Raw genomic sequence first — 22,850 nt, 5'->3', positions numbered from 1 at the left:
TAAAATAAGTCATTTTTAACTTTTGTTTTTATTTGTAATTGACGTAAGCGGCTAGTATTGGACTGCTGAAGCTGGGAGGAGGGGAAGTCAGATATTATGTTGTTTTTGGAAAGAATTTGGCAAAAATGAATGGTTTTAGAGATCATACTGAAACAGAAAATGATGACACTCAAGAACATTGATACGAGACCGAGACAACAAGTCTTTTCAAAGGTAATAATGCTTGGTTTTTTTAGAGACACTGATGTCCATCAGACACTATATATTCTATAATAGATATTCGGAGAAACTAGACAAACATTTATTTTATTTTATTTCTGTATTGTTTACTCTTTTTTTATTTAATTAAAACTCATTTACTATTTTGTGTGAGCTTGTTATGGATATTTTATTCGTGCAATGAAATAGATTATAAATACATATGTTACAAATTTACATCATTGAAAAAAATAATATCAAGGATTATTGCATACAAAAATTAAAAGACTTAAAATTTAATCAATAATTGTGTCACATAGAGTTGAATGTAAACTAAAAAATCATACCGCTTGAAGTAGTCCATGAGAGATGGGAGAAAAGCAGTAAATTATTATGATTAGTACTATATCCAACTTGCTGTGAACCATCATTTACCTTAATGTTTGTGTTTTTCAGTTGGAAAGACTGATATCATTAATGAATGATCAGAAAACTGGTATTCCCTTGCGAGAAAAGAAAAACTTTTTAACAACTGTGTACAACTCATTTACAGGTAAGACAGTTTTAAAATGTTTTAAAGGCTGTTTTTATAAATAAATTCTGTGCGCCATGAACACTTCACATCTCATTTATAATTGTGTTTATATTTCATTATAAGGTATGCTTTTGTTTCAAAAAAATATACAGTTATGTATTTACTATTCATATATTAACAAAAAATGTAAATTTTGATGTTTTTCGATTGAAATTAAAACTGTTACAAATTTCATGTACGGCTTATGTATGACAATAATCTAGTATAAAAGTGCTTTTTAACTTTTTTAATCATATAAAACTTTTAAAAGTCTTAAAAAATCAACAACAAAAAAACTTAATATCCAAACAAGTTAAACATAATCAAATATTACTTAAAACATTTGAAACGTCTTAATAATTAACAGTTTTTACTGTACAGTGTTCCAGGGTTATAGCCATTTATGAAATGCACAGAAAATACTTTGAACAGATTCTCTGTTTTCCTATTCATTGGACATACAAGTGAGGAGTTTATTCCTATAAATAATGTATAAGTGCATTTTGTGGGTGTTTTTATTAACAACAGTTCTATAGATGCAAAGGTATTTTATAAAAGGGATTTTTGAAACAAGATTTTATCTGCGTCATGGGAAGTGCTTGTTTGCAGCGCATTTTGGATTAGGAAATCTCTATCAAAAAATGATTTATTGAACTGGACACATTTAATTAATTTGTACAGTTACACTTATTGCAGAGTTTTCTAAATACTAAATAAATAGATATATATTTTTTTATTTTATTGTTTGAGTACTTACTGCTGAAGCCAAACTGTATATTTATTTTTAGGCCATTTGTAGTGATGAAATGATTATCAAGTACATATCAATAAATCTTTGCTGACAATGCTATGTCGGCCACAATCTATAGTGGTTGTCCAAAATCGATGTTGCTAATATTACTTCCGGTAACTACATGTTTTTTTTTGTTTTGTGGTAAAAGTCTAGTAAATTTTTCTCTCCGGTAAATTCTCGTTGAGTTCATTTTAACAAGGGAGGTCATTCTCTTACACAAATGCGGTGAATGTTAACACTTTATGCTTAAAAACTTACAAACTCTCCCAAAATTACAAATTGTTTTTAATTGTTTATATATTTCATAAAACCTTCTTCAAAAACTTGTCTCTATGGTCTTATCTGCAAATACCAGGGATCCCGGCTTGTTTTTGAAACCTTTTTTGGTAATGTTTGTAATTTACTAATTATGTCTCCCCCTCTCTGGGGGAGACATATTGTTTTTGCCCTGTCCGTCAGTCCGGTATCCCGTCAGTCCGTCAGTCCGTCCGTACGTCACACTTCGTTTCCGAACTGGAAAACCGCATGACCTAGGATCACCAAACTTGGTAGGGAGGTTGGTCGTGAGGTGTAGAGGATCCCTATTGTTTTTGAGGTCAAAGGTCAGGGTCGCGGCGACCCCCAATATAAAAAACATTTCTGCTCAAAATCTTGAGAACGGTTTGACCTAGGTTCACCAAACTTGGTAGGGAGGTTGGTCATGAGGTGTAGAAGATCCCTATTGTTTTTGGGGTCACTAGGTCAAAGGTCAAGGTCGCGGCGACCCCCAATGTAAAAAACATTTCCGCTCAATATCTTGAGAATGGTTTGACCTAGGTTCACCAAACTTGGTAGGGAGGTTGATCATGAGGTTTAGAAAACTCCTATATTTTGGGGGGTCACAAGGTCAAAGGTCAACGTCGCTGTGACCTCTAATGTAAAAAAATATTTCCGTGCAATATCAGGAGAATGCTTTGATCTAGGTTCACCAAACTTTGAAGTGAGGTTGGTCATGATGTCTAGAGGATCCCAATTGTTTTGGGGGTAACAAGGTCAATAGTCAAGGTCGTGGTGACCTTCCATGTAAAAATCATTTGCGTGTAATATCTTTATGTCTCCCCCATTCATGGGGAGACATATTGTTTTTGCCCTGTCCGTCAGTCAGTCCATCAGTCTGTCAGTCAGTCAGTCAGTACGTCACACTTCGTTTCCGCCCAATAACTATAGAACACTTAGACCCAGGAACTTCATACTTGGTATGCTAGTTGGTCATGACTAGTAGATGACCCCTATTGAATTTGGGGTCACTAGGTCAAAGATCAGGGTCAACGTGACCTTGAGGTGAAGAAACGGTTTCCACTCAATAACTAAAGATCCTTTGGGTCCAGGAACTTCATACTTGGTATGCTAGTTGTTCATGACTATTAGATGACTCCTATTGATTTTGCGATCACTAGGTCAAAGGTCAAGGTTGCCATGACCTTGAAGTGAAGAAAAAGTTTCCGCTCAATAACTAAAGATCCTTTGGTTTCAGGAACTTCATACTTGGTAAGCTAGTTGTTCATGACTAGAAGATGACCCCTATTGATTTTCAGATCAAAAGGTCAAAGGTCAAGGTTACCTTCAGGTAAAAAATGATACGTTGGCGGTGACCTTAAGCTTAAAAATGGTTTCTGCTCAATAACTTAAGAACGCTTGTACCCAGGAACTTCATTCTTGGTACGCTAGTCGGTCATGACTAGTAGATGACCCCTATTGATTTTGAGATCAGTAGGTCAAAGGTCAAGGTTGCCATGACCTTGAGTTGAAGAAATGGTTACCGCTCAGTAACTAAAGAACACTTGCACCCAAGAACTTAATACTTGGTATGCAAGTTGGTTATGTAGATGATCCCTATTGATGTTGTGATCAGTAGGTAAAAGGTCATGGTCACGATGACTGTGAGCTGAAAAATGGTTTCCGATCAATAATTGAATAACGCTTGCGCCCAGGAACTTCATACAATGCAAACTTCGTTTACATTTTCCATGATTAATCAACAACACTTTCTTCTCTTCACTATTTAATTTACTTTTTTTTGTGAAAGTTTTATGAAATTGAGATATTCTTTTCTCCCACCTCAGATAAGTAGATCCAAAATTTTGACCATGCAAGAAATTCTTATCTTGCCCACGGACAAAGATAAAACAAGTACCCGTGCGTATTGTCATTACACAATTACCTCCCTTGTTAAAGACTTGTCTGTAGCATCATGGAAACCTTGTCTTGTGGCAAAATTTAAAATCCTAATTAATTATTTCTCGCTTCAAATGGCACTATAATTTATTTTTCACGCTCCGTTCAAGAAATAATGCTACACTTTCCTCAGAACTATTTAAAGAATGAATTGACTATTAACATAATCTGAATCACTGCGCCCATATCCATGACAACCACCAATTATCACTTATCTATACGCATTTATTTTCACTATGCACAAAAGAGTGCCAGCTAAAAAATACATTTTTTACTTTATTGTGTTTAACTGAGGTGGGAGAAAAAGTATCTACCAAAGTTGCTCGTGTAAGATATGTTCATCCCAACCCTAGTGCAGGGTGTTTTGCGGAAACTCGGTAAACCTCGGGTTTGGATGAACCTATCTTACACTCTTGGCCATGGAAGATACTTCTGAATGTTCAATGTAACAGGTTATTGAATGTTAAGCTGGTTCACAAATATTTAATATGCTTTTACATGGATAAAATGCTAAGATAATCTACTTGATGCGGTGTGCATCATTTTACAATTGATGTGCAAATATTTAGTATGTGTTGTGTTGTTATGCTTTTAAGATATTAAAGGCAGTAAAAGGTTATGGAAATTTACTTACTGTTGCAAAAAGCATGACTATCACACATACTGATTCCAGGTTTAACCATTCAAATTATCATGATGATACTACCGGTATGTACATTTGTATAACGAATGTATTCTGTTCTGATATTATGACAGAAGTTTCGATTATTGTCTGATACTAAATCAAAGTGCTTGGTCTGATTCGATTCGATTATTGATAGCAAATGGAGTCGGATTTTCAAACACAACTCATTTGAACTTGAAGTTCTCAAGGTGAGCTATTGTAATTGGTATATGTCCGACGTCAACAATTGCTCATAAACATCATCTCCTTCTAAACCACCTGGACAATTTCAATGAAACTTTACAGGAATGTTCCTTTGATGGTGCCCTTATCTTCTTGTCTGAAACTGTTAACCTTGATATTTTGTTTGTATCATGATATAGTGGTCCTCTAACAAGTTTGTTTAAATAGTGGCGCTCAGGGGTCAGAACTGGCCCCACCCAAAGGGTAACAAGTTTCCTATAAACTTATGTAAGAAAATCATTTTGTAAATATGATAGTTATGTAAAGTTTACTCTTGAGCAAGGGCAGCAAATTTTGCTCTTGAAACTTACTTTTGAATTTACTGTCTAGTTTTAGATTCAAGTGAATATAAATATTTTATACTGTATGAATTCTTCAAAAAAGACACTTCTAGGTTATTCTTGTTCTTTTTTATATAGGTTTAAGTACTTATGTTTATATACTTATGTTTATATCTTTATTTTGTTGAAGAACATTTTCTTACTCAATAATGAATTTTATAATCAGACTTTTTCATTGAACTAGACCCTTGTACAGAATTGGACACATCCTATATTTTGCTTGGATAGTTAATACATCTTATATAAACATGAATTTAATAAATGTTAAATCAAGGAAAACTATGCTGTGTATGTTGTAGGTAAATGTTGTCCTTGGATGACCTTGACTGTGATCTTTTGACCTACATTCTTATTTCTGAATCTGCAGCAATGACATTTGACCAATGTGTATAGTTTTGTAAACATATATCAATGCTGTCCTTGGATGACCCTGTCTGTGGCCCTTCTTTAAAATTATATCTCTGTGCTCGAAATTGGCCATGCCAGAGGGTCCCCTGTGTGCCATAGAGATTAAGACGAAAAAACCCATAAGAGATTTGTTGTGTAGTGGTAACAAAGGTCAAGAACTTTTACTTAGGTGAGCGATTTAGAGCCATCACGGCCCTCTTGTAGTATATTGTTTGTAATGGTCTAAATTGTTTTGGTTGATTAATAAAGCTGTTCTCTGATTTTGTGTTAAATCATCACTGTGTCTTAGTAAATGATTGATCCTTACCTTAATTGGTGGGCTGAAAGAAGTTTGGTTTGTGCCACTTATAACCAATTTAAAATATTTTGTGGATGGACTGATAAATTTTGATTATGTTTCTTTTAATTTTCAGGGAATGAATTTATTGCATGGTTGACTGAAAACATCTGCGCAAATGACAGTTTAGAAGCCCTCCATGTGGCTACATTTCTGCTCATGTATGGATATGTGTATCCAATTGATGTGAAAAATTTCGTTGTGAAGGATGATAAATCTGCTTTCTATAAATTCCAGGTAAGTCAAGACCATTTTTAGGTTTACTTGTAGATCTGTTTTCTTTGTTAAAATGCTATCTTTTCTTTTGTTGATGATTCAAAATTTGGTAATCACTTGGTCAGTTGTTGTTGCTAGTTCAAATAATTGTACTTTGTGGCGGTGTTTTTTATTTTAGCCACATTAGATTTTAGGTCTTAACTTTATGAAAGACCACAAACACAATTTTTCACTGTTTCTTTCTTTATATATACAGTTTTAAAATTTTTAATTCCAATAACAATTCACAGTAAATGTCCTAAATAGTGAACAGTAAGTAATGAATTTATTTCCAGATGTTAACACTTTCTTACTATTATAATCCAACAATTTGTCATATATCCAATTTATAATTGATAGTCCGATGTTATAAACCTTTATAAATTCTTTTTATTTAACTCCTTTTAAATCACTTGTAACTCTTTTTAATTATAATTCCTTTTAATTCACTTTTTAACTCTTTTTTATTCTGACTTTTTCTAACTCTTTTCTAAACTCCCAACAAAGACCTTTTATACTATTATTTACCGCCAAAACAAACACGAAGTGCACGAGTATTGTGAGTAGCACGAATTCATGTGTTATTAGTGCGATTCCGCCGGAGCAATGACACCGTTGAATAACACCTGTAGACTCATAGCAATTAGTTACAAGGTCAACGGTGCTAATGAAAAATGTTATACTTAAAAGATTAAACTGTAATATTGTAAAAAGCTTAAGGTAATACAAATTAAAGTTTAAACAAATGATAACCATATAACATCTGTATAACATAAGAATCAATCTCAAAAGTATTGTATATAAACTCATATTAAAATAAAAGTCTGTTATTTCGCGATGTTCGCGACATACGTTGACAGATTTTTTTGTGATTTTTTATATGGCAAATCCTTCACAACGTTAAGGGTAAGAAGAATCTCTGACAACACTTGATTATTTTAAACTATTGACGTTGCATGCAGCATCTTTCATCAAATTAGATTGTTAACCCTTAAAAAGCCATAGAAGCTAAATTGTTTAATCTAGACCCAATCTTAATGAAACTTTTTCTGCTTGGGAATTTCTGAATGAAATTAAGGTCAAGGATGATTATCAGTCATGTCAGGTCTAAAAAAGAAGGTAGCCAGGTCAAACATTTAAAAAAACGTGTTTGTTCTCTTGAAGCCTCATCTGATAACCAAAAATCTAGAACTTTGTAAAAATGTTTGTTTCTTTATTGGAATCTAGTTGAGGTTTCATGTTCGTTCATAAAAAAGGTCATCAGGTGGAATCTTCAAAGAACTTGCTAAAGCTTCAGAGGTCAGATATCATCCAAATGTTCACCAGACTTAGTCAGAATGTGTGTCTATGTAATCTAGGTCAGGTTACTTAGAACATTAAAGGCTGATACTCAGATGAGTGTTATAGGCCATTACTGCTGCATGTTATTATTGTTACTACTGGTATATTATGTTCCCACTAATTGCTATGTGCACCTGGGGCCCGGTTTACTAAAGGATCTTAGTCTTAAATATGTATAAATGTCACAAATGGTAACATGTTGATGTTTTTGTTTTCTATATTCTGTGTTTGTTGTTTCCAATGGCTTAAAGTTCAAATCACACAAATATGCTGTTAAATAATGGAAATATGACACAAATATAATTTCAGATTAAGAGATTGTTATTAAAACAGGCTCCTGGTGGGTTCAAACCCACAGTCTTTCACTTTGCGGATGAACACCTAAGGCCTAAAAAAGGTTTGTTTCTGGGTACCTGAACAACCATATTAATTAGCAACTGACTCAAAAAAAATCAATAAAAAAAAATCACTTGCATAAAAAAATGCGGTCTCATTTTTTTGTTCAAATATAAATTGCATTTGCTATTTTCACAACTATATTTTTCAGACTATTTTTTCAGCACCAAACAATGGTTAAGTTCTTTGTTTCATAAGACAATGAAAAATGCCTTATGACATTTGTTTAAAGGGATTAGAGACCAGATAATAAAACTGCAAGAAAAAAGGATGATGTCAAAAACTTTAAAACACATCATTGTGTACACTGCATTGAATCTTACTTACCGGTACTGATGTATCACATTGCTTAAGACACAAGCATCTTTGGCACTTTTTATGCCTTTTTCCAATTCAAAATTTACAGGGGTTGTCTACCATATAAAAACCATTAGGCCTTTTATTTTTTATTGTTTGTTTAACAAACTGCCATGACTGAATATGTTTTAGGAGGAGGAAATAAAATAAAAAATATAATTTCAAAATATTGTTTTATTTTTTGGTAGAAAATGAAACATTAGTTAATAAGCTACTTTTTTAAAAATTTAAAAGTTTAAACACCAAACAGGGATGGAATCTTACCTCCAATGCTATATTAAACAATACTTTTCTTCCAATCCTCAATCTTAACATTAATAGTTTTATATTAAACACTTAAGTTTCATTTGAATTATCACATGACTGTTAATACTGACTAGATACTGTTCACAATCATAACACTGTTCACAATCTCAACACAAGTTAGCTCAATTGATTTGGTCCCAAAATGACTTTCAAACACCATTTCAGACCAAACCATGAGTCAGAATCATGTTATTAGATGGCCATGCTAGTGCTCCGGTGGTTGTGGGTTCGAATCCCAAACCAGGGCACACTTTTCTTCCAAGTTTTATACACAGCAAAATAACTATTTTGGACTTATTATGTGCAGCGTATTCTTTGGAATTGCACAATTACGGAATATAATAGGTCCATGACACTGGCACAAATAAAAACATTAAGTCAAGAGTCAAAAACTGCCTGAATAATACTTTTACATTGTGGACATCATTATATATCAAATAAACTGACAGTCATTTTAGGTGGCATGTTTTCTTCTTTTGTTTTTGACAGAACGTCGATGACAATTTACAGAGTTACAGATAAGTTTTCCAATATGATAGAGTATTACGCCACACTTTTGAAAATGATTGGGTATCTCATAGTCATTATAAATGAGTACGGTATTTCAAGTTTCTATTTCCCCATCATTTTGATTTCAATTGAGTTACAAAAATGAACAATTATTTTAAGTGTGATTTGAAACAATTACTGGTAACAACTTTATAAATAAAAATAAGTGAGTGCACAACTTGCATGACATATACAAAGTATATCATTATGACAAAAACTCACAACTCACATTGACTAGATTAGCTATGGCATTAAAATATCAATAGTGAATACTAAATAAGACTTAGGCCACAACAAATTGATCATTTGTTCGTCGGATTTGTCGCACCTAAAATTCGAAAAACGAAAAAAACAATAAAAAATACCTTTTTTTTTGCGCCCGCACATACAATTTGGCCGTACATATTTTTTTATTTTTTTCACTTCTGAATTTCCTCTATTTTCTTTTTCTCCACGTTCAAATTCAAGTTAACAGAAAAGCACTGGATTTTATTGCCATTTGTTAAATATTGAGACAGATTTTCATGTGATACAATCAAAACCTTTTCATTTATAACTGAGAACCTATATTTGCAATTAAAAAGCATTTCTTGACAAAATTGTATAATAAATTTGGTAAGAAATAAACTTTTTTTCTTTTTTCGCTCGCTCGCTCCTACTTTTTTTGGCAAAATCTGTAGAACAAATGATCAATTTGTTGTGGCCTTAACACAATAAATGAATTTGTTTTAGTGTACCAAAAATTATTGTTTCTTATATTTCACCAACTATTTCCGATGATGATGTTCGGTTTAGATAAGAAGTTAATAAGTTTGACTGGGTTGGCAGCAGGGCTTCTAAAAGTTTGGAACCTCCAAAACTGTTCAAAAGTCTGATAACATAGAAATGTCACACATTTTCGCGACGTGTATTCTGTCAATATTTTTTCGCGATGTGGCAATTCGTAATAGCTCTAGAGCCATCATAGCAGATTGAGATAGTCATTGAAACATTAGCTGAATTAAAATGAGATTCTCATCGAGTTTTGCGGCGTCTCTAACAAGAATGACTGTGATCGTAATTAACTGCGGCCGGTGGGATTTTTTTCATTGCTGTGGATTAAAATGACGTAAGCGGCGCACTCAGCTTTCAGACTCTGTAGTTAATCAAGCGCGTCGCTTTCGGGGATTAACAATGACAATTGCATTTATCTTTAAAACTGTTTTTAACCAACAATTCTACTATATTCAGGGCTCATTCTACACAGAAATTCTTTATCTCAGAAAAAGTCGGCGAAGTTGACTTTGCTTTGATCTTAGAAAGTAGCAAAGTCGCCGCGGGCAGGGCGACTTAATCGCCTAAGTCGCCTGATAGGATGAGCCCTGTTATTACAATTTAAATTTAACAGTTTGGTTATCAACAAACGGATATATCATGTAATGATCAACGATGACATAGCATATTGCCGTGTGAAAATATGGACCGATTTTAACTATTAATCAGGATAGCTGCAAGCACATAATATGTTTAATTGTGTCTTCTTCGACCTACCACTACACGTATTAGGACCGATTGCACGCGTAACAGATATCTAGTGTTCAGCATTGCGGAAAAAGCAGCTGGTCGCATTGGTCTGATGGTATCTAGGACACTTTTATTGGGGGTAATTTTGAATGTGTGAATGACCCAAGAATGTTTGTGTATTACAATTTCTAAAAATTTTACTGACATTTTTGGACCGAAATTATAAAAAAAGTTAGATAATTTCGGACCAATTTTTTTACACTTTTTGAAATTGAAAATGGTCTGGCTTGGTCAAAATCTGTCGAGACAGGAAAAGTTGAAAATAACATGTGAGTTTCCGCCTGCATCCATCTATAATTGTTTACCATCAAATTTACGTGTTTATCAACTGAAGGCGTCTTTAGACAAACCCCGAGGTCTTCGATTATTTCCGGCTTGCTTCCGAAAAATGATCGGCCAATTGCAGAAAACATTTTCTATTTTTACATGAAATACATTAATCTAATCAACTTTGGCAAATAAGACAAAATGAGTTTCCAACTTTCATTTTTAATTCTTGACGCATCCTTTCAAATTAATTGCGTATTTTGCCTTTTCTTATGCGTTTTGTAACTCATCGATTTTAAAACAATTGGGTTTTCTATGATTTTAATTGCGTATTTATCTAATCTGTAACTCTGAGTCGGACAATGAATTTGACCGTGATTTGTATCAACACGGAGCCCGGCATGCCATTTGGTATAACAATCTGCCTTTATGTTTACTTGCATTTCCAGCTGTTCCATATCCACATACATTCTTTACAAGTGTATTAGAGGGAATGCTTGTGTTAATAATATCGGAGACAGTATCATTTTCATTTTTTTAGCTCGACTTTTTGAAGAATAAGGAGAGCTATCCTAGACACCCGAGCGTCGGCATCGGCGAAACCACTTATGTTAAAGTTTGCGTACCACCTTATATATTTTCAAAGTCCATTGACATATGGCTTTGAAAGTTTGCACGCTTGTTCACCATCATGCCCCCAACCTGTACTCAGGAGGAGGTAACTCTAGCAAGCATTTTGACAGAATTATGCCCCTTTTTCTACTTAGAATTTGCGTTAAAGTTTGCGTACCTCCTCAAATATTTTCAAAGTCCATTGACATATGGCTTTGAAACTTTGCACGCGTGTTCACCATCATGCCCTAACCTGAACACAGGAGGAGGTAACTCTATCAAGCATTTTGAAAAAGTTATGCCCCTTTTCTACTTAGAATTTACGTAAAAGTTTGCGTTCCACCTCAAATATTTTCAAAGTCCATTGACATCTGGCTTTGAAACTTTGCATGCCTGTTCACCATCATGCCCTCAACCTGTACACATGAGTAGGTAACTCTATCAAGCATTTTGACAAAATTATGCCCCTTTTTCTTCTTAGAATTTAGGTTAAAGTTTGCGATCACCTCAAATATTTTCAAAGTCCATTGACATCTGGCTTTGAAACTTCTCACACTTGTTCACCATCATGCCCCCAACCTGTACACAGGAGAAGGTCACTGTATTAAGCATTTGACAAAATTATGCCCCTTTTTCAACTTAGAATTTAGGTTAAAGTTTGCGTACCACCTTAAATATTTTCAAATTCAATTTATGTAAATATCTCAGCACATCATGTATTGCATTGAAATCTAATCTAACAGTGATCCATGCATGTTTCGCCAAACTTTTTTTAAACCATACACGGCGGAATAGTCGAGCGCGCTGTCTCTATGACAGCTCTTGTTTAATAAATGAGTTTATTGTTTGCTGTCCGAGAAATAGCTTGACTGTAACCAGTCTGCCATGTTTCTTCGAGTGTTGTTGTCCAATCATACGTCTGGATACAAAAATCTGCGCTTAGGATTGGATGACTTATAGACTGGCTATAGAAACGATGTAAGGTTTATTTGGAAGGAGTTGTCTTTCTTTCCCCGACATTTTATTTTAATCGAAGGGTAATATTGGGGAGGAGAGAATAAAAAGATTAGGATTTCCAATTTTTTTTTTCTGAAATTGCATTTTTTTTGCGCGGCGGGTTTGTTTAACGAACAATAAAAAAACAGTGTCCTTAATAAGTTTATAAATAGCATCAGTATATTTATATGCACTCATCACGTGCCTTTCACATGCTTAATATACACACTTTATGGCTTTCCCGAAGAACGGACATTGCAATAAATGAAGTAGAAAACTGCTATGAATCAATGTAGAAACAGCCCAACATTTTTTTTTTTTACTTTGAAAACCATTATGCGCTATTTTTGAATGGGGAAACTTAGCTGAGACAGTCACATAAATGTAGCGTTTATTGTTTTAATCATGTCAAATTGGCTTCATAGTAGGCCCATTGACAATTCTAGGCTTTTTTTGAGGAAATACTGTATTTTCCATATTTTTGGACCATCTGGTGTCTTAAGTCCCTTCAACAGGCCCTATCAAAAACATAAATAAACAAGAGTTGTCACAGTATGTGACGAATGCCCCCGAATGTGACATTGACCTATGAACAAGGTCAGTACATGAAAAGTTAAAGATCAAACAAATACATATGGCTATACCCATACTTGACAACCTACATTCTTATGTCCTTATATTCAACATTCCATTGTGAATAAACACTAAGTGTATCTTTCACCTTAGATGTAGGGACAGGGGTCTTGCACGTGACACGTCGTCTTGGTATGTCGAACACATGTGGCAAGTTATTTTAAAATCTGTCCATACAAGAAAAAGTTACAGCCCGGACATAACAATCAATACTCTGTATCCTTATAAGCAGCACTCCATTGTGAATAAACACCTAAGTGTGACCTTGACCTTAGAGGTAGGGACACGTTTTTTGCATGCGACACGTCGTTTTGGTATGTCGAACACATGTGGCAAGTTATTTTAAAATCTGTCCATATAAGGGAAAGTTACAGCCAGGATACGACAACCTATACTCTACTCTATGTCCTTATATGCAGCATTCCATTGTGAATAAACACTAAGTGTGACCTTGACCTAAGAGGTAGGGACACGGGTCTTGCACCCGACACGTCGTCTTGGTATGCCGAACACATGTGGCAAGTTATTTTAAAATCTGTCCATACAAGGGAAAGTTACAGCCCAGACACGACAACCTATACTCTATGTCCTTATATGCAGCATTCCATTGTGAATAAACACTAAGTGTGACCTTGACCTAAGAAATAGGGACACGGGTCTTGCACGCGACACTTCGTCTTGGTATGCCGAACACATGTGGCAAGTTATTTTAAAATCTGTCCATACAAGGGAAAGTTACAGCCCGGACATGACAATCTATACTCTATGTCATTATATGCAGCATTCCATTAAGCTTATGCGATGGTAATGTGTACGTAGTATGTGCATCCGTGCGTCCGTGCGTCTGTAAACAATTGCTTGTGAACTCGATACAGTCTTCAGTTTTGATTGTATCTCGATGAAACTTGTACAGTATCTAAATATCCATTAGAGCTTGGTTCCTTTCGAAAATCAGCCAGATCCGCCCATGCATGCCCAGATTATGGCCCTTGATAGTATAAAAAAATGCTATTGTGTAAACAATTGGTTGTGAACACGATACAATCTTCAGTTTTGATTGTATCTCAATGAAACTTGTACAGTATCTAGATATCCATTAGAGCTCGGTTCCTTTTGAAAACCAACCAGATCCGCCCATGAATGCCCAGATTATGGGCCATGAAAGTTTTAAAGAAATGCTTTCTATTTTTAGCCAGGTCTGCATGAGCGAATTCTATTTTTAGCCAAGTTTACATGTACATGTGAATTCAAGTCTAGAGTTAAGGGAGACAATTTGCAAGTCTAGGATTTTGAGAGACAATTTTAATAGCTTTTTCCTTCTGCAGTTGATTTTGTGAATTACTCTGCCTTGTTCTTGTTGAAAGCCCAAAGGCCATTTTTTAGCTTTAAGTTCTGTAGTTTGTGCATTCATCTTAACAAAATTGGTTGTGAATGTTTAAGTTATGCACCTGGTGTCATTACTGGCCACACCCAGGGTTCACAGGTTTGGTAAACATAAATCTGGGAAGGTTTAAAAATCTTTTTGTGTGTTCGTGCATCCATCTCAGCACAATTTATTGTGAATGTTTGTTCAAATTGATCAATGTTGTCCTAGGATGCCCTTGACTTTGACCTTTTGACCAACTTTTTTTAACTTTTAAAACTACAGAATTTTTTTTTTGTCAGATGACTTTTACTTGGCACATATTAAAATAGTTCATGCAACTAATCTGCTTACAATACTTTCTGGGCTCAGATGTTGAACGTGCTACGTTTTCAGGTAACCCAAACACAAAACATAAACTATATGTCTGTTGTCTTTTACCCATACATACATGCTCTGGATTGATATGACCACAAAAGCCACGCCAGTAGAGCATAGGCCCTTTTGGGCCTCTTGTTTTGATTTCCTTTGAAAGGCATATTTGTATATTCTTAACCACATTTTCATAATGGGAAATCAGGTTATTTGAATGACTTGCATTATTGTTTGGGCGGGCTGATGGGAGGGCAGCATCAAAGTCACCTTATGTATCAAATAATTTTAGTTAGGTTTGACATAAAGAGACCAAACTTGGTATTATTAGATCGTTTTTGTATTCTAAGTCAAAGCGGCGTGGTCGAGTGCTGTCTTACGACGGCTCTTGTTACGACCTTGCCGGTTTACTATTTTAGCAAGAGAACTTGGGAAGCATTTTTTTAAACAAAAGTTATTACATACATTAATGTTATTCAATTATATTGATTATAAACAGTATATTCAACTCATTTATAAATTACAAAATTACAAAATTGCAAATCTGAATATGGGTCATCGTGGGTAAAAAAGTAAGTCTCTTGATCAAATGTTGACAGTCCTTGTGTATGGTTGCTGAGAAAAGCACTGGGAGCTAATTCTTAAGATATCTTGCCTTGCCAACTTTAAGTAATCTTTTTTATCGGAAGTCCTTATGTATAGTTGCTGAAAAAAGCTCTGGGAGCTAATTCTTATCATATCTAGCCTTGCCAACTTTAAGTAATCTTTTTTATCGGAACACTCAAGAGGCCTCATTTTCCTCTTTAGTCTTCATAAAACTTGATCAGAATATTGCTTCTACAAACCTAGGATAAGTGCATTTATGGGTCATGTGGTGAAATGTTCAAAATACCTAGTCAGTACTTGTGGCCATGTTTTTCACATTATCTGTTTTATGATCTAACTTTGCCAGAACCCTCTTAAAAACTGATTTACAAAATAGTGTTTACTTTTGGACATGTTGTTAAAATACAACATGTACATTTTATTATTGATTATTTAACAATCTGTTTCCAGACTGCTTTTATAAAGATGTTTGTTGAATAATTTATAACAGTTTATATTAATCTTGTAGGTTCATATTTGGCTTCATTTTATCTTAACTACCTTTGTTCTATTATTAAATCCTTCCTGCTTTATTTTCTTGTAATCCCTTCAAAATTCAAAGAATGATTGTTTATCAATTGACACATATTGCTTTTATACATACATTAAGGGAATGTCTTAAAATATGTTGTTACAATAATATGCTCTTTGGTATTCCATGTTTGTTCTAAAGCTTTCTTGTTAAAATTGTTACTTGCTTTCATCAGTCTAGAATCTAGTATGGTTAGGACCTCCTAAGAGAATCATTTTTAAGTAATATCTGTGGACTATCCATTGTATGTTCTAAATAAATGTTGGTTATCCAGCTTGTGAATAAAACTTGAGAAACGGTGTACAAGGACTTCCTTGAATAAGCATTAGTGTTCGAAGACTCCCACACAGACCTTTGAGGAGACAACCTCTTGAGTAACTAGACGTTGTGACAGAGAATTTTCCTCATAAAATCTGTATTATTTGACTGGAAATTCATGCATAGTGCCTATTCATATCAATATAAACTTGTTTTCTTTTTCAGAGCCCATATTATTGGCCCTCGAAGAACCTAAAACTCTCTAATGAAAAATATAGTAAGTTCTTTTGTTTTATGGAAATGAATCTTTCTGTGCTTAAAAGATAATTGGAGATTATTAAAATTATGATTATGAAGTATTCGGTGCTAGACCGTGTAGACTTCTGTCCGGTTAGCGTGGTAGTAAGCGCACTTGCTTCTCACCCTGGTTGGATTCCCGGCTTTGGCACATGTGATTTTGGTTAGTGGTCACCAAGCCGGACAAGTGGGTTTTCTCTGGATTCTCCGGTTTCCCCCACAACACAAGACCACACTCTCACCTAAATTTGTGTGAACAAGAGTGATTAATATAATAAGTAATAACTTGTTTCACAATCATAGTAAAATGAATATGTTTAAACTAACTAACAGGTGGGAGCATTCATGGCTCAGTCAATCAGCTCATTTACTTTACCAAAGTTTCACCCCATTCAAAATTCCCAAATGATTAGCATAATTCTGAGAACAAATTAGAATTCCTCAGACGTTTTGTTTATTACTGTTGTAAATTTCTGTTAATGGTGCATTTTAGCATTGAAGTCAAGGTAAGCAGTGTCTTATGCCCCTTTTCTGGCACTTTTACATTTAGATGCATAATAATACTTGTTTTAAAAAATCTGGCTTTCACAATCTAGTGTATTGTGTCACTATTTTGACAATTAAAAGGGACCTGGACATGATTTTGATTGTTGTTTACTTTTAAACATGAATTTATTATATATTTAAACGAAACAAGTACACCGGAACAGGTGTCTCAAACTACAGACCACAAGACTTGTGTATCATTAAGTTACCAGAGCAGCAAAGATTTGAAAATAAACAATGATGACATTAACACAAATCAGCCCCTTGTCTTAAACTTATTGGAAAGGAAGAATACCTTAAACATTTTAAATAGGATTGAAATATTATAGAATAATAGGTTGCTACCATTTCTGTTGGAGTGATATCCATTTGGTATATTGTCTTACCATTTATTTGTATTTATTTCAGTTATATACTTAATAAAGAGAAGTAAGAGGAACAAACAGAAGCATGGGCTAGAAGAATATGAACAGGTATGGTTTACAAAAAGAAGCATGGGTTAGAAGCATATGAACAGGTATGGTTTACAAACAGAAGCATGGGTTAGAAGCATATGAACAGGTATGGTTTACAAAAAGAAGCATGTGCTAGAAGAATATGATCAGGTATGGTTTACAAACAGAAGCATGGGTTAGAAGCATATGAACAAGTATGGTTTACAAAAAGAAGCATGTGCTAGAAGAATATGAACAGATATGGTTTACAAACAGAAGCATGTGCTAGAAGAATATGATCAGGTATGGTTTACAAACAGAAGCATGGGTTAGAAGCATATGAACAAGTATGGTTTACAAAAAGAAGCATGTGCTAGAAGAATATGAACAGGTATGGTTTACAAACAGAAGCAAGGGTTAGAAGTATATGAACAGGTATGGTTTACAAACAGAAGCATGTGCTAGAAGAATATGATCAGATATGGTTTACAAACAGAAGCATGTGCTAGAAGAATATGATCAGGTATGGTTTACAAACAGAAGCATGTGCTAGAAGAATATGAACAGGTATGGTTTACAAACAGAAGCATGTGCTAGAAGAATATGAACAGGTATGGTTTACAAACAGAAGCATGTGCTAGAAGAATATGATCAGTTATGGTTTACAAACAGAAGCATGTGCTAGAAGAATATGATCAGGTATGGTTTACAAACAGAAGCATGTGCTAGAAGAATATGATCAGGTATGGTTTACAAACAGAAGCATGTGCTAGAAGAATATGAACAGGTATGGTTTACAAACAGAAGCATGTGCTAGAAGAATACGAACAGGTATGGTTTACAAACAGAAGCAAGGGTTAGAAGTATACGAACAGGTATGGTTTACAAACAGAAGCATGTGCTAGAAGAATATGATCAGATATGGTTTACAAACAGAAGCATGTGATAGAAGAATATGAACAGTTATGGTTTACAAACAGAAGCATGTGCTAGAAGAATATGATCAGTTATGGTTTACAAACAGAAGCATGTGCTAGAAGAATATGATCAGGTATGGTTTACAAACAGAAGCATGTGCTAGAAGAATATGTACAGGTATGGTTTACAAACAGAAGCATGTGCTAGAAGAATATGAACAGGTATGGTTTACAAACAGAAGCAAGGGTTAGAAGTATATGAACAGTTATGGTTTACAAACAGAAGCATGGGTTAGAAAAATATGAACAGGTATGGCTTTCAAACAGAAGCATGGGTTAGAAGAATATGAACAGGTATATTATACAAACAGAAGCATGGGTTAGAAGAATATGGAAAGGTATATTATACAAATAGAGGCATGGGCTTGAAGAATATTAACAGGTATTCCAAAATGATTTTTGGGGTTAAAAGTTAATATATTATAGGTATTATATATTTCCTCCTATTGAAGCTTACAATGACATCCTTAACAATAAGATTAATACAATTCAAGCTGAAATAAATAAGTTTGTTTTTAGGATGATGAGAAGCACATTTTTTAGACACATATTTGTTGATAGGTCAGAAATAATAGATAGTTTGTTTGGTGTTTCCGGACCAACTAAAAACTTGTAACCCAAAAGGTTTTTTAGGCTGACCATTGATCACATTTTATTACGGAACTAAGTGGTTGTAAAAACATTAAAAAACAAAAACTAAAAAACGACATTTTGGAAAGTCAAACATATTTTTTTTTAATTGTTGCCAAATCTTTTAATTATATTCAGTGCTTGGAAATTATATATCTATATACCAGAAGGTAAATGGATTAGACATGTTCTAACAGGAGTCAGTATGAGAGAGGTTGGGAAACATGATGTTTACGTGTACCTGTATGTGTAGCTACATGGGAGTCGTTTGCAATGTTTAATTTTAAAATCACTTTTCTTTGGCTATTATACATGTCATTCTAAAGTTGACAATGTGTACACACCTGGATGATATTAAAAACAAAAAGTAGCTCATACATATGAATACACATACACATACAGTAATGTTTACCAAACTCTTACCAGGGCTGTAGCTAGGATTTAAAAAGGGCATGTGCTGCAAAATAAGGACAGGGTGCTGCAAAAAAGGACAGGGTGCTGCAGAAAAGGACAGGGTGCTAAGAGTGTAAAGGGCACATTGAATTGGGCTTTGAAGAACCTAAATATTATAAATTTGACAAAATATGTTAGAAATGTGTTTAGTTGAAGTAGTTTTAGGTTTTAACTTCCAGATATATTAAGTTTGTATGTATTTTTAAGCTTTTAAACAAAACAAAGGAAATGTTTGATTATCTAAAACATTTAATACTTTAAAGACAGAAGGGTGCACATACAGGTCTCCATGGGGGCAGAGGGGTGCAAACAAAAAGGGCAAGGTGCAGCACCCTCCTTTAACCCTTTAACTAAAACCCTATCTCATTGAACCCTTAGGTTGTACACATACATGTAGTTTACATTATTTAAAGTATAGAAATGGCAAGCCTATGTATTTGTTTGCAGTGCTATTGTTAGCTATTTACCATCACATAATTAACACCCATACCAGACTTTTTCATCCTCTTACATATATAGGAAAAATGTTACTTTGATCAATATTGCCATCATTCTTGAAAAATATAACAGAAGTCTTAACTAATCACTGACCAATCCAGTAGCATCAAGCATTCAACCAATCCTTTCATTTCTATTTGGCAGCTATGAATTTGCTGTGCATCCCAAGTCCTTAACTCATTGCTTTTTCTCAGGACTCATAATTCTTAAGCATTGCATCATTATGATGCTCTGTTTTTCTTCAATATGTGCACACAACCTTTATTATGTCTCCCCGCCTTTTTGGGGACACATATTGTTTTTGCCCTGTCCGTCAGTCAGTCAGTTTGTAAATTGCAGTAGGTAAGATCAATAGGTCAAAGGTCAAGGTCGCAGTAACCTTGAGGTGAAAAAACAGTTTTCGTACAATAACTGAATAACCATTTGGTCCATGAACTTCATACATAGTCATACATGTGATAACATCCCGGACGTCCGGGATTATCTCGAAAATTGTATCTCTGTCACGGAGTCACGGAGCGTGCATGTTTGTCCCGGAAAGTCATAAATTAAAAAAAAAGAAAAAAAAAATCTCAGAATCGATTATCTTAATTTTACCAATGTAAGTCAGCTATTTTGCCTGTCCGGGACACTGGTCGTAAAACACAGGACATGTTGACACTAATCCGTTAATTGGTACGTGTGTCGTTGAGGTCATCGTCAATCACCCGATAATTGATCTATTGGCCTATTGCTGTGCTTAACGAGTCGTGGAGGGTTCTTGTATACAAATTCATTGTTTTCATATGGATTTGTTTGGTTTTATGATAGCTTTTAATTGATGAATTGATATTTTTCACACATTTTACCAACAAACGAGCATGAAGGTAAGTTCAAAGAAAGTGACAAAATGAGTAAAAAAACAAAATTAAAACACGGAAAACATCCCATATTCCATTCAAATTTCAAAGTCGATACGTCGTTATACTTTAAACAACTTACGCGTCCATAAGGAATTTTAGTGTTTTGAACTTTTTTTCGAACTATCGTTGTGTGACTGGAAAATCTTCTTGATTGTCTGGAAAATATTGTGTGTCATAAATTGCAAACGTTTTAAATGTGATGAAAAAATAAATATTTTGTAATGCATGTTCTCAAAAGCGTGGGAAAACAGGTGCCCGTAAGTTGTTTATTTCCTGTTTTGATGAAACCGAAAGAAGACTGCATATCCTCCTGGTTAGGACTTCATTTAAAGTCTGGGAAAATATCTGGTGGTTTTATTTTTTCAAGAAAATGCAGAAAAAAACAAACCATGTCAAGTAAAAAAAAACGTCTTGGCAGTCAAAATAGGTACATTTTCCTGACGTTAAAAATGAGGGGGGGGGGGGGACACCCTAGTATGCGTTGACATTACGACGAGTGTCCCAGAATCGACCCCAGAAATTATCACATGTATGACTAAGTAATGGAGTTGGTCATGACCAGTTGATGCCCCCTATTGATTTTGAGATCAGTTGCACAAAGTTCAATGTCGTGGTAACCTTCAGGTGAAAAGCGATATGTTGGCGGTGACCTTGCGCTGAAAAATGGTTTCCGCTCAATAACTATAGAACGCTTGCATCCAATTGGTCAAGAATACAAGATGACTGCTATTTAGATCATTTGGGGATCAGTAGGTTAATGATCAAGGTAGCCCCAGGAATTTCATACTTGGTATGCCTGTTGGTCATGGCAGTGGATGACTCCAATTGATTTTACGGTCAGAGGTCAAGGTCGCAGGAACCTTAAGGTGAAAAATTTCTTTTTGCTCAATAACTTATGAAAGATTGGTCCCAGGCCATAATACTTTGTATGCTATTTGGTCATGATTAGAAGATGACCTGTATTGATTTTTAGGTCAAGATTACAGTGACCTTCAAGTGAAAAAAGATTTGTTGGTCAGATTTGTTTGTCACCTCTGCTCAATAACTAAAGAATACTTGGACCCAGGAGCTTCATACTTGGACACAGGAAATTCATACTTGTATTAAGGTTGGCCATGACCAGAAGATGACCCACATAATGTTTGTTGGTCTCAAGTCCAAATTTCATATCTATCATATAGAAATAAGTTAAAACAAATTGTAAAGTAAAATTTAGGTTTTGAACCTGCACTACAAGCATTTCACCAATGATAGGGTTAGGTCTAAGCTAATTTTGACATGGTTGTCTTCAGTGAAAAAAAATGAATGATATTTTTAAGGTCCAAATTAATTCAAATTCATGTTATTTGATTTTGTTCATTACCTCTTTTATGTTGTTGGATTCTTATGGAAGTATTGATGTGTCATGTTTGAAAATTATGTATTGATAGCTCTGTGTTTGATCTGGAGCAATAAAGGTATTTCTATTTTGGTAACACATCTATATCTGACCAACTCCATTTATTCCCAATCTGCAAGGTCTGTTTAATGTTTATGAGATTATTACATATTGATTTCGTTATTAAATGCCTAGCACCTTTGCTGTTTAATGCCAAGTTGTATTTGACATTAGCAATAAATGGTTTGCACTTCATGTAATCTGTAGCAACATCAATCAAGTATTGAAAATACTGATCAGAATCTCTTGTAATTAGGCTCAGATATTGGATATAAAATATAGAACAAAATCATTCTCTCTGTTGGGCTGTTTATTGAAGCATTTGTACATGTTGTATGGGCAGGAATAGGTCAATGTATTCTTTAATTTTAAATGTTTCACAAGAGAAACATAAGATAGTTTGACTGTAAGTTTATTAGTCCCTCAGTTAGTCCAACCAGTTAGGGTTTTCATAGGAA

General features: G+C 34.4%; 1 protein-coding gene across 1 annotated transcript in view; it reads left to right on the top strand.

Moving 5' to 3' along the window:
• Positions 1 to 35: 35 nt before the first annotated feature.
• Positions 36 to 22,850, top strand: part of LOC128208447 (regulator of G-protein signaling 6-like) — a 72,555-nt gene continuing 49,740 nt past the window's right edge. The window contains exons 1-5 of the mRNA XM_052912033.1: positions 36 to 213; positions 655 to 751; positions 5,849 to 6,009; positions 16,443 to 16,494; positions 17,469 to 17,533. Coding sequence (XP_052767993.1) covers positions 130 to 213; positions 655 to 751; positions 5,849 to 6,009; positions 16,443 to 16,494; positions 17,469 to 17,533 — 459 coding nt within the window. The 5' untranslated portion in view covers positions 36 to 129. The remainder of the gene's footprint in view (positions 214 to 654; positions 752 to 5,848; positions 6,010 to 16,442; positions 16,495 to 17,468; positions 17,534 to 22,850) is intronic.

This window comes from Mya arenaria, chromosome 2 (genome assembly GCF_026914265.1).
Source record: "Mya arenaria isolate MELC-2E11 chromosome 2, ASM2691426v1".
Lineage (NCBI taxonomy): Eukaryota > Metazoa > Mollusca > Bivalvia > Myida > Myidae > Mya > Mya arenaria.
Note: the sequence above shows the minus strand (reverse complement) of the source record. Positions and strands in the feature narration are given on the sequence as shown.